Source organism: Plecotus auritus (assembly GCF_963455305.1).
Source record: "Plecotus auritus genome assembly, chromosome: 3".
Classification (NCBI taxonomy): Eukaryota; Metazoa; Chordata; class Mammalia; order Chiroptera; family Vespertilionidae; genus Plecotus; species Plecotus auritus.
The window spans coordinates 8,560,510-8,573,384 of NC_137772.1; the positions used below are offsets into that span (position 1 = coordinate 8,560,510).

General features: G+C 48.4%; 1 protein-coding gene across 1 annotated transcript in view; it reads left to right on the forward strand.

Annotated features, from left to right (window-relative positions):
• TRAPPC11 (trafficking protein particle complex subunit 11) overlaps positions 1-12,228 on the forward strand; it is a 36,578-nt gene extending 24,350 nt beyond the window's left edge. Inside the window, exons 23-30 of the mRNA XM_080662981.1 lie at positions 30-149; positions 2,398-2,463; positions 2,556-2,712; positions 5,150-5,261; positions 6,528-6,619; positions 7,552-7,685; positions 9,136-9,303; positions 11,346-12,228. Coding sequence (XP_080519107.1) covers positions 30-149; positions 2,398-2,463; positions 2,556-2,712; positions 5,150-5,261; positions 6,528-6,619; positions 7,552-7,685; positions 9,136-9,303; positions 11,346-11,390 — 894 coding nt within the window. The 3' untranslated portion in view covers positions 11,391-12,228. The remainder of the gene's footprint in view (positions 1-29; positions 150-2,397; positions 2,464-2,555; positions 2,713-5,149; positions 5,262-6,527; positions 6,620-7,551; positions 7,686-9,135; positions 9,304-11,345) is intronic.
• The last annotated feature ends 647 nt before the right edge of the window (positions 12,229-12,875 follow it).

The window sequence follows — 12,875 nt, forward strand, 5'->3', positions numbered from 1 at the left end:
TAAATGAAAATACTTTTATTTTGTTACAGCTGGAAAAAACATTATACATCCGCTGTGGCACAGTGGGTTCCAGAATGTTTCTCGTGTATGTTTCTTACCTGATCACTACAACTATTGAAGACAAAGAAATCGTCTGCAAGTGTCACAAGGTAGGGTTTGTCGGGGCTCCTTCAGGAGGCGCCATATTGTTTTAGTTTACTTGTCAAAAAGCAGGTGCTCATAGTCTATTTCAGATTTTCATTAACATTGGTTGATTTTTTTTTCTCACTTAAGTTGATCATAAACAGTACAACAAGGCATTCATTGCTCAAACGTTAGGAAATTGGCCGGCATGGCTTTTCACATAGAGAATCAAAAGGTTTGAGCACTCATGCACACAGATCTTGAGAGTTTACACCTGTCTGCTTTGTACAAAGTCACACACTAGATAAAATCGGTGAGTTGGCTCGTATGTAGGAGGTTTTGGAGAAAGGTTTCCCTTTCTGAGATATTTTTCTATGAAAATAGGCTCTTATGCAAGTTGGTTCAGTAAGTGCACACCGAGGAGAGTGACAAGAGGCAGCTGCTCTCGACTCGGATGGAATTCTTCGTGGTCTGCTTTCTGTTTATAGAGATGGGGGGGGCATGTTTTTCTATAGATTTAACCAGGCTTTATGTAATGCTTATGTCTATTAGTGGAAAACGATGGTATTTAGTATCTTACTCCTGGCGGCCCGGTTGTCTCAGCATTTTCTAGAAATCGGGGTCTCAGCCCAGCAGGGGACTTGGCCTAGTTACCTGGGGATTTGTCATTCGGTCACTGCCGAGTCGGCAGTGGGCTCTTTATAAGTTACTGGGAAGCAAAACCATCCCAAGAAAATCAGGAGTATTTCCCAAGTGGGAGGGAGGAGGCATGGAATATACTGTTAAAAGTTTCATCCAGCCCTGGCTGGTTCGCTCAGTGGTTAGAGCGTTGGCCTATCTTTTTTAAAAGTTGATTCGGAGAGGAAGGCAGTGGGAGCGAGGGGTAGAAACATCCATGATGAGAGAGAATCATTGATCGGCTGCCTCCTGCACAACCCCCACTGGGGACTGAGCCTGCAACCAGGCATGTGCCCTGATTGGGAATTGAACCATGACCTGGTTCATAGGGCGATGCTCAACCAGAGCCACGCTGACTGGGCTGGGGGTCCCGGCTTCAATTGCGGTCAAAGGCACGTACCTTGGTTGCAGGTTCGATCCCAGTCCCTGGTCAGGGCTCGTGTGGGAGGCAACCAATCGATGTGTCTCTCTCACATTGATGTTTCTCTCTCTCCGTCTCTCCCCCTCCCTTCCACTCTCTCTAAAAATCAGTGGAAAAATGTCCTTGGGTGAGGATTAACAAAAGAAAAAAAAAAATTTCACCCAGCTCAGCGATTTTCAACCTTTTCCATCTCGTGGCACACAGAAACTAATTGCTGAAATTCTGTGACACACCAAAAAGTGTATTTTTGCCTATCTGACAAAAATATAATTTTGATTCATTCACACTAGACAGCTGTTGTTGTTTGGCTGTTGTCATTTTTTAATTTTTCAATCTGAGGGAAATAGGTCAGTGCCCCTGACTAAATAGTCAGGTATTGCACGTTTTAAAAAATGCTTGCGGCACACTGTTGGGCATTCCTGGCCTAGCTGGATGTAACCAGATGCGCCCTGAATGGTGAGTTAGCCGGTAAGGGTGCTGTCTCAGCATTGCTTCCTAGCTCGGGAGATCGGGCGAGCCGTGTCCCTTCTTCTGGCCTCAGTTTCCTTATCGGTAAAATCGGAATGTTACAGTTCTGTGCAACGCCTGGGAGGAGCTGGAGCACGTGGTTCAAGTCAGGCTCCAGGGTCCGATCTGGTTCCGTTTCTGCCGTGGTCACTTAGCAGCCATGTGCCCGTCTCATCGTCACGTGGCGGTAATGGCGGATGTGTTTCCTTGAGTTCTGAGCATCGCATCACACACGTGTGGTGATTAAAGCACTGCCTCACCTTGTGTCACCATCATTCTTGCCATTTCACTCATCTTGAGTCAAGGTGACAAAAGAAGACCCAGAGTCTGTGCTTGGCACCGCGGGCTCTGGCCTGAGCCGGTCCGTGTCTTCCCGACCTCTGGCTCCTTCGGTAGGATGGCGACAGAGCCTGCCCTGCCTCCCCCAACCAGGGCCTGAGATAAACAGTGCGCTTCGCAGTGTGATGATAATACGCGGGTTAATTTGTTAGGAAAAGAGCCTGGTCTCTCTACCTGGATTTTTACAAGTATCTAAGGGGAAATCCGTTTCTTGCTATATACGTTGGGACTGTTTATTTAGACTGTTTGGTATGCCTTCTGTTTTGAAAACTTTACATACGCTTACGATTTAGAAAACCATTGCGTGTGCCTTTTACATTTTCCTGCAGGATGAAACCGTAACGATAGAAACCGTCTTTCCATTCGATGTAGCCGTTAAATTTGTTTCTACAAAGGTATGTCCCTAAGAAGCAGATTGGAAATCGTTTAGGTTATAGACATGAACAGAAAAAATAAAATGGACTTATCTGGTCTTCATTCGTGACAGTTTGAGCACCTGGAGAGAGTCTATGCTGACATCCCCTTCCTGCTGATGACGGACCTGCTGAGCGCCTCCCCCTGGGCCCTCACCATCGTCTCCAGCGAGCTCCAGCTCGCGCCCACCATGGCGTCTGCGGACCAGCTGGAGTCCCAGGTGGACAAAGGTGAGGCTACGGATCCTGCACTTAATTAGCAGAAGAGTTAGGTGTGTGCCTGTGTGCATGCACATGCGTGTGCACCTGTGCCCGCCTGTGTGTGCACACATGTGTGTAGGCTGGCCATGTAAGAGTTAGCTTTTGGTAAGGAAAGGAACGGGAGACTTATGCTCACAAAAACAGGTGGAATTCAGGTGGAATCAGCATCACGTACAATTTCAGTTACATTTTTTTAAAAATCAGGGTTTTGCTACGATAAGGAAGTTACTTGTTAAAAAAGGTACTTGAAGAGGTGACAGCAGGTCCTTGAATAGCAGGTTTCATTCATGGTTGTTTTGTTACAGCATCGATGAGGGGCCGTAGGGGCTGAACTCCTGTTTCTGTCTGGAGCCTGAGGTGTCGCTCTATGTCGTCTCACTTAGAGTGGCCATTCTCCCTTCTGCACACCTCCTGCACCCGCTTCTCAGCCCATTCTTGCTGCATCCTAATATTCCAGGGGTGGGCAAACTTTTTGACTCGAGGGCTACAATGGGTTCTTAAACTGGACCGGAGGGCCGGAACAAAAGCATGGATGGAGTGTTTGTGTGAACTAATATAAATGCAAAGTAAAGGAGCGGAGGGGAGAGCAAGAGAACCAGATAGAACAGCCGGATCCGGCCCGCGGGCCGTAGTTTGCCCACGGCTGTAATAGTCTGTCAGCGTTTGTGCCATCAATGAGGAATGCCTATTTTAAGATAACAACACCAGGTTTATTATCTTGTCAGAAACCAAGGACTGCGTGTCTTTAGGCTCCAGGGAGACCCTTCCCTTGGCCTTTCTCTGAGTCTGGGGCCACTTGGGTTCCTAGGTTCGTGCCTCCTCCCTCCTTCTTCAAAGCCAGCGTGTCCCGTCTTCAGAAACATTTCTGTGCCCTCTGCGTCCACTGTCCTACCCCTCTCGGACTCCTCGGTGCCTCCCTCTCTCTTTAGCCCTGTGGTTGCATTGGGCCCACCTGGCTCATCCAGGATGGCCTCCCCACTTCAGGACCCTTAATCCCCTCTGGGAGGCCCTTTTCGCCCTGGGCGGTCACAGGCAAGGTTCTGGGAGTGAGAGTGTGATACCTGTGGGGGGGCGGGGGGGGGACATGATTCATCATGCCGCCCCCGGGAACACAGCACTGGTGCACTGTCCAGTTTGCGTTTGACACATTACAAACCACAACTTTCCTCGCCATAAATTTGACCTTAATGGTTAAGGAAGTCTGTGATCATTTTGGTTATAACTTCTTAGAATTAGGGAGGACGTTGGGGGAATTAATATGAACGAATTAATATGAACACCTCAGGTTTTTTAAAAGCGATTCTAAGAGGGTTGAATTGATGTGAGTTCTACTAATGGGTACATTATCATATCCTAGTCCTTAAAAATTAATTAAAAGGAGTTAATTCAAGTAAAGATTGACCCAGCTTTTTTCCTTCTCGTTTCTGGTATCTACCCACAATCATAACCATCAATTCATTACAGCCTTCTGCGTGGGAAACCCATGAAAACAGTTACTGATGTTTAGGGACTTGGCCGTCATTCTCGGGTGTTGCTCCTAGATTTGCTGAAGTTGGCATTAGATGGGCACTGTTGCAAGCTGGCATTGACAGGAGTGACATTGCAGGCCACGATGTGCCGGAGGGTAGGCAGGGCTTGGTTTAGATCAGTGGTCGGCAAACTCATTAGTCAGCAGAGCCAAATATCAACAGTACAACGATTGAAATTTCTTTTGAGAGCCAGATTTTTTAAACTTAAACTTCTTCTAACACCACTTCTTCAAAATGGACTCGCTCAGGCTGTGGTATTTTGTGGAAGAGCCACACTCAAGGGGCCAAAGAGCCGCATGTGGCTCGCGAGCCACAGTTTGCCGACCAAGGGTTTAGATGAACGTTTATCTAGTTATCAGGAGGTTTGCTATAAATTGGTGAGTGAAGCGCATCTTTTCACGCGAGGTAAGTAGCCACGTTGGGCAGTAGTGAGTCACTGTCGGATGTATCCCATTTTGGTGATCTCAACACTGTGTGCCTTTTCAGAGACAGTCCAGAGTCTTCCGGAATGCCGTTTTACTACTTTAAGGAATAACCAAAATTACCCGTTTTTGTTCTTGTTTATTTCCTATTGGGAAATGTTTCCTTTGGAGACATGAAGTAATTTGGAGAAATAAAAACCATCACCAGAGGGTGTTATTCTGACTCCAGACTCCTCCCCCTCACTAGTCCCCAGGGGAACGTGTCCCAGACAGGCAGCTGCTCGCCTGCTTTTATTGCCGGATTGGAAAAGACCCGGCATGGGGACATGAGGACGCCGTGAGCCGCAGTGCCCGAGTCTCTAAGGAACGCATAAGCAGGGTTCTTCTCGCCGTTTCCCGGTGGGCCGCTCCGCACGCATGAGCCCTGCGCAGGGACTGAGAGGCTCTTGCTTGTAGTTGTCTTGCAGACCGGAGAGAGCGCGAGCGAGTGCTTCTGTCTGCGGTGCCCGGCGGTGGGGAATGTGGAAGGGGGAGTGGCAACGGGGCATTACGTCATCTGCTGGAAGAGGTAAGAGAGTCAGCGCTGTTTCTCTCGCCCTCGGTGCTGTTCTCATGCCTTAGTTGCTCGTCGTCGTCCTGTAATAGTTGGGAGCTCTGTCAGTCCCGGGAGGAGGGGAAGCCACTGCCCGTGGTCACACCCACGAAGATGAGAAAGGGCCACTGCACTTCCGTCGGTGTCCCGTCACAATCTGTGACCTACATGCTGAGGGAGTCTTCCCAAACTACTTTTGATGCTTGGACCATTAACACTTTAGGAGAAGCTGCCCTTATTTGCAGTTAGCAGGATTGCCTACGTAGAATACCCAGGGGAATCAACACATTGTTAGAATTATGAGTCCCAGCGAGGTGGCTGGGTTTAACGTCAGCATACAAGATAATTGGATTTCTGCACGTCAGGAATAAACCTTAGCCAGCCGGTGCATGTCCATGGTCCCTTAGCCAGCCGGTGCATGTCCGTGGTCCCTTAGCCAGCCAGTGCATGTCCGTGGTCTCTTAGCCAGCCGGTGCATGTCCATGGTCCCTTAGCCAGCCAGTGAATGTCCATGGTCCCTTAGCCAGCCAGTGAATGTCCATGGTCCCTTAGCCAGCCAGTGAATGTCCATGGTCCCTTAGCCAGCCGGTGCATGTCCGTGGTCCCTTAGCCAGCCGGTGCATGTCCATGGTCCCTTAGCCAGCCAGTGAATGTCCATGGTCCCTTAGCCAGCCGGTGAATGTCCATGGTCCCTTAGCCAGCCGGTGCATGTCCATGGTCCCTTAGCCAGCCGGTGCATGTCCGTGGTCCCTTAGCCAGCCGGTGCATGTTCATGGTCCCTTAGCCAGCCGGTGCGTGTCCATGGTCCCTTAGCCAGCCGGTGCATGTCCATGGTCCCTTAGCCAGCCGGTACATGTCCATGGTCCCTTAGCCAGCCGGTGCGTGTCCATGGTCCCTTAGCCAGCCGGTGCATGTCCGTGGTCCCTTAGCCAGCCGGTGCATGTCCATGGTCCCTTAGCCAGCCGGTGCATGTCCGTGGTCCCTTAGCCAGCCGGTGCACGTCCGTGGTCCCTTAGCCAGCCAGTGAATGTCCATGGTCCCTTAGCCAGCCGGTGCATGTCCATGGTCCCTTAGCCAGCCGGTGCATGTCCGTGGTCCCTTAGCCAGCCAGTGAATGTCCATGGTCCCTTAGCCAGCCGGTGCATGTCCGTGGTCCCTTAGCCAGCCGGTGCATGTCCATGGTCCCTGTTGCGATGGATTGACTTGGCACGTGACAGATGACTGAGGTGCCCTTCCCTGCAGGACCTCGGCCGGCGACAGCCTCCCTGCCATCAGCACCGTCATCACCCTGCCACACGTGATCGTGGAAAACATCCCCCTGCATGTGAGCGCAGGTAACGAATTCAGGCTCACGGGCAAAGGAACCCAAGAAGAATGGTGTTTCAGCTGCTAAGATTTTTAAAAGCTTTTGATTATGAACAACACCTGACATTTACCAAAGTAGGCTGTGACCAGTCTCATTTCATGTGCCTCTGCCCACTCCTCCTCCCCCATCATTTTGAAGCAAACCCAGATATCATTTCATCCCTAAATATTTCAGAGTGTATCTGTAATATTAGTGGTTATTTTTCTAAACCTAATCAGAATACCATTATCATGACTTTAAAAATGGGCAGAATTGTCTTAATATTATCGAATTCCAGTGCTGAAATTTCCCTAGTCGACTCTGAATGCTCCTTATTGGCCTGAGGTCTCTGTGAAACGGGGCGGCAGGCCGACTCCCTCTCCCGTCCAGGGCCATCGCCTTCCACACCGTCACTCCCCTCTGCCTTGCTGTTTGTTTACTGAGGGACCGAGTCATTTGTCCTGTGGAGCTTGCTGCAGGCTGGATTTTGCTGATTGCACTGCATTACTGCTAAGTGTTTCTGTGTCCTATAACTGGTAGTTGGATCTGTAGGCGTGGTCAGATTCAGGTTCAAGTTTGGGGCAGGAATACTTCATAGTCCATGACACGTGCTCCCGTCCGTGGCACGGGATGTCCGCCATCCCTTTTTGAACCATGTTAGATTTTAAAATTATTCCCAAAATATAATGTAGCTCCTGACAGCCAACACCCTTTCTAAGTCAGTCACTTTCAAAGGAGATTTTGAGTCATCTTCGCCTGTTTTTTCATAGTCCCGCGGCCTTTTTCAATCAGGAAATTTTATTTAGCAAGAGTATTATTGGTTTAAATAAGCCCGTGTCTTGTAGAATGAGATTCATTTGCAAGAAGGACCCACAGGTGGTGAGCTGTTTTCTAACCAAGAGGCTCGTGTCCTCCCTGCAGACCTGCCGTCGTTCGGCCGGGTCAGAGAATCGCTGCCCGTCCGGTATCACCTGCAGAATAAGACCAGCCTGGTTCAGGACCTGGAGATCTCCGTGGAGCCCAGTGACGCCTTCATGTTCTCGGGCCTTAAGCAGGTAGAGGTCGCATCCCATTGGGATGCTCCTGGAGACACCGGGTGTGGCAGGGGAGGGGGAGCTGTGCGCGTGGACTGGCCAGACTGTGGCCCTGGGATTCTGATAGGAGTGCATTTTCAGGCACTTCTGTGGGTTGAGTCCGTTGTTACCGAGGCGGAATCAGTGGGCAGACCTTTCCACATTGAGATCACATGTATAGGTCCTTTATCCTTGAAAACAAGAGTTCACAGATCCTTGGGCTGTATAATGGAATTCCTGAAAATCTTAGATTTCCCTTTAATGACTAATGAGTGTGTGTGTGTCTGTCTTTTTGTTTTGTTTTGTTTTGTTTTTGAGGCCTGGAGGCATGAGTACCTATATTAAAAGCCTAACTCTCTCCAGCACTGTCAGTGCAGTGTTTCAGGGATTTTGTTGTCAGTAAGTATTTTATTAATAGAACGTAATTAGAGGAACACATGTATCGTAACACCCAGAAATACATACCCTGACCAGTCATCTGTGCCCTGCGTATGCCAAATAGAACTGTATGTGATGGATACTCTACTTCATACACTAATTTAAACTTCCACATGGTAAGTATAGTCTCAGCTCTGTGTGTTGGTGCACATGTGCATATAGTATCTGTGGCATGTCCCTGTATGCACTCATTTGCAAACGAGTAAGCTTTTCTTGAGTGTCTTCATCTTTTTCACATATTATAAATAATTGGATCACGTAAAATACCAAAATCTTACCAGTTTGTGTTCTTTTCTAAAGGATTGTCAAAATTTTCTAAACATCTTTTCCCCCTGAAATTACTCACCTTAACACAAAGGGAAAATCCCTAAAAGAAAACACAAGAAACAACTAGTGTGTCTTAGTGGACATCATGTTTACAGAGACACTTTGCTGTAAATTATCCTGACCATTCGTGACTGTGACTCTACCTGGCCTACGACACAGAACATATCGCTCCGTCAGGTGTGCTCATTTTTAAGCTGGTACAGTTGCCTTTTAGGTCTTGGTAGAACAGAAATCACGCGCATATTTTTTAATATGTTTTTATTGATTTCAGACAGACGAAGGGAGAGGGAGAGCGAGATTGAAACACCAATGGGAGATGTGAGAGAATCATTGATCGGCTGCCTCCTGCACGTCCCCTACTGGGGATTGAGCCTGCAACCCGGGCATGTGCCCTGACCCAGAATCCAGCTGGGGACCTCTCGGTGTGTTGGTCGATGCTCCACTACTGAGCCACACCTGCCGGGCTCCTGCACATGTGTTTTACACATGTATAATCCATGTGGTACTAATTCAGCCTTACCTTTTGGAATCTGTGGAAGATGGAATAGGAGAGAGAAAATATTCACCAGAGAGATTTGGGTGTCCAAACATTTGTAAATATTCTAGGGGTGACAACAAAGATATTGCAGGTTTGTGTATTGATTATCTATGACATTTTGTGGTTTAGATTCGATTACGGATCCTACCTGGCACCGAACAGGAAATGTTATACAACTTCTATCCTCTCATGGCCGGATACCAACAGCTGCCATCTCTCCACATCAACTTGCTTAGATTTCCTAACTTCACAAACCAGCTGCTCCGGCGTTTCATACCGACCAGTATTTTTGTCAAGGTGAGGCTTAGACAGCTCCTGCCTTTTAAATATACTGTCCCGAAAACAAACAAAAGATTTTTTTTCATGTAAATATCGCTAAACAATAATTTGAGACTAACAGTGATAGTTTTGATTTTTACCCTATGAATTTGGCAGAATTGCTATTCATTTCTATAAAGTTACTATATTTATAGAATCTAATTTTAAAAATGTTTATTCCCTTAGGTAAATGATTTATCTTTATAGTATCCTTAAGTGTGTTTTTTTTCCTTTGGCTTTCACAAAGTATGTTTTTAAATTATAGTTAATTTGTAACTAATTTTTAATCAAAACGGATTAACTTTCAAAATACAATCACTGATTTCTCCTAATTCTCTCAGTTTAACTGTGTAATACCGAATTGGAGTCTTTTTTTAATTGAACTTACTGGGTGACATTGGTTAATAAAGTTATATAGGTCGGGTCTTTTCTGAAAATGGCCGTCTGTTGGGCACTGTACTGTGGTTTAATGTTCTGATGGACTCCAGGTCCCGCAGTAGAAAACCATGTGGGTGGTCCTAGGGTGTGACAGTGAGGTGGCCACACAGGTGGATTGTGTAGCTCGCGCTTCGCCTCCCAGCACTCGCGGTGCCTGAAGCCGAGGCTGCCCCCAGGGCGTCTGTGCCCCCGCAGTGTGGTGTTCTCAGTGTGTGATCTCTCTTCTTCCCCGTCGGTGCCCGCTGGGGAATGGCAGGTTCCATTGCAGTTTCCTTTTTGCTGTCTGTCAAGTTTGGGGGCACTGGCCTTGTTTCTGTTACCTGGGACTTGGCAAATTACAAATCAGTTTCTGCTCACGTGTCCTTCATAATTGTTCTAGCTTTTATTTTTCTAGGTTTCACACTTTTTTGCATCTGCAGAAAAATTGCTTTATTAACCCTTCCAAGCTTCTATCCTATTCCATACATTAGATTGTTTAAAACAGAAAAGCCATATTCATGATTTTAGATCTCTAGTGTCTAGTTGTAGATTCACAACGAAATTGAGAGGAAGTTAGAGATTTCTCATATACCCTCTGCCCCACCAACAGTGCTTATAGATTGGCAGTGGCCCTAGAATACCAGGTGGCTGAGGTGGGGTCAGCTGGTGGAGGTACCTGAACAGCTAGGGTGTCTCCATGGGTCAGAAGGAACAGGGGACCTAGCATGCAGTTACAATGGCGTGTGCAGGGGTCAGAAGGAACGGGACCTAGCACGCAGTTACAATGGCGTGTGCAGGGGTCAGAAGGAACGGGACCTAGCACGCAGTTACAATGGCGTGTGCAGGGGTCAGAAGCAACAGGGGACCTAGCACGCAGTTGCATGGCGTCTGCAGGGGTCAGAAGGAGCAGGAGACCTAGCACGTAGTTGCCATGGCGTGTGCAGGGGTCAGAAGGAACAGGGGACCTAGCACGCAGTTGCCGTGGCGTGTGCAGGGGTCAGAAGCAACAGGGGACCTAGCACGCAGTTGCCGTGGTGTGTGCAGGGGTCAGAAGGAACAGAGGACTTAGCATGCAGTTGCCGTGGCGTGTGCAGGGGTCAGAAGAATAGGGGACCTAGCATGCAGTTGCCATGGCATGTGCAGGGGTCAGAAGGAACAGGGGACCTAGCATGCAGTTGCCGTGGCGTGTGCAGGGGTCAGAAGGAACAGGGGACCTAGCATGCAGTTGCTGTGGCGTGTGCAGGGGCCAGAAGGAACAGGGGACCTAGCACGCAGTTGCTGTGGCGTGTGCAGGGGTCAGAAGGAACAGGGGACCTAGCATGCAGTTGCTGTGGCGTGTGCAGGGGTCAGAAGGAACAGGGGACCTAGCATGCAGTTGCCGTGGCGTGTACAGGGGTCAGAAGGAACAGGGGACCTAGCACGTCGTTCCCAACCCCAGGTTCAAGTGAAGAAAAGCCGAGATGAAAGGCAAATACATTTTATTTTGGTCCTCGCACATGTTTATACTGTTTTTGTGAACAGTTCCAAGAACTTAAAAATCTTTTCAATTAAGAGAGCTGGCGGGTCACTATTACTCTGAACTATCTTGTTTTCCCACTTTGAAGCCACAGGGCCGGCTCGGGGACGACGCCTCCATCGCCGCTGCGTGACCTTCACGCCAGGCCGGGCCGTGCTCGCAGACGCTGGACAGAGCTCCCTGAGGGTTTCATTTGAGCTGTAGCGTTGATCGTGGGGAACATTAGTCTTTATTTTTTAATGGATGTTATACCAACTATTCAGAGGCACTCGTGCATAAGTGATTAGCAAAGCCTGTCCTCTGTATAGTTTCACTAATAAATCTTTGAAATCTGTCATTGCAACGTGACAGCTGTCAGACCATTGTTGTTGAAAGTCATTGGTGAGTAGTAAATTCTTTTCAACGGAAGTGATGTGCATGTGCAGCGTCAGGAAACCCAGCCCTCACAGGAGTGGACGGGAGGGGAGAGCTCTCCATCCCCCGCAGGCCACGGGGGCTCACCCAGGTGGTCATCCTCACAAGTCAGTGTGTGCTCACGGTGTGGACACAGAACTGGGAAGCCAGCCGTGACCGATCCGGAAGACTTCCCGACAGCTTTCGGCGGAGCAGTCTAAGCTGTCTAACACGTGGCTTTGCTTACCATCCAGTCATGTCAGAGGCTCGTCTGCGGGCGGGTTTGTGTCTGTGTTAGTGAGACTCCTATCTGTAAGGGCCTGATCGTCAGCATAATCCCCTGAACAGAGAAGTTTTTAGAAGATTCAGGGTCTAAGTAAGAGCTTTCTGTTATGTTGTGCAGCTTAAAAACAACCATTCAGGTTCTTGAAAATTCCTGTAAATAAAAATCACATTGTGAAATCTCTTTGTTTAAATATTTTAATTTAAAACTACCTGATTTCCTAGAAATGTGGATTATTTAAACGTGTGGGAGTTGTAAAAAGGCAACGTGGTGTAAATAAACGTGTTCTCTTTCACGGCGCCTGCAGGTATCTCTCATTCACTTTGAGCTCAGTCCGACACGGCTGTGCCCTGGCGCCAGGCGGTACAGGGCAGGGGACCCACTGCTTTCGGCGTCTCGCGTCACTTGAAGGAAAGAGTCTTGACTTCGGCTTTAACTGAGTCCTTTCTTTCCTGGCCCATGTTACAGCTCCACCCACAACATTAAACGTCTTATAGTTGCTATTGTTACAGCTCCACCCACAACATTAAAAGTCTTCCAGTTGCTTTTCTCCCCATGATACTGCTAAGAAGGCCCAGTTGAAATTTCACACTGGCATTGCATGAGAGACAGCACGTTTAAGGACAAAACCCGGCAAATGGGAAAGGTAAGCTCGTACTCTTGAGGTGATGGTTCACACAGGCAGTCCCAGCAAACACCTGGCGGAATCTCCCCTCTTGACCAAAAGCCCAGAATAGGCCCTGAGGTGTCCTGGCTGCTCGGGTGAAAAACCTTCGAGGTGGAGTGTGCTCTCCAATGTGACGTGAATAAGCAGCAACCACTAACTTTCAGAAGCAGGTGGGCGCGACGTTTGTGATCAGAGATGGCTGCACGAATGAGTACAGGACACCAAGCACGGAGGTGGGTGTCGTCTGGCTGTGCGTTTGTTCTGAAACTTTCCCA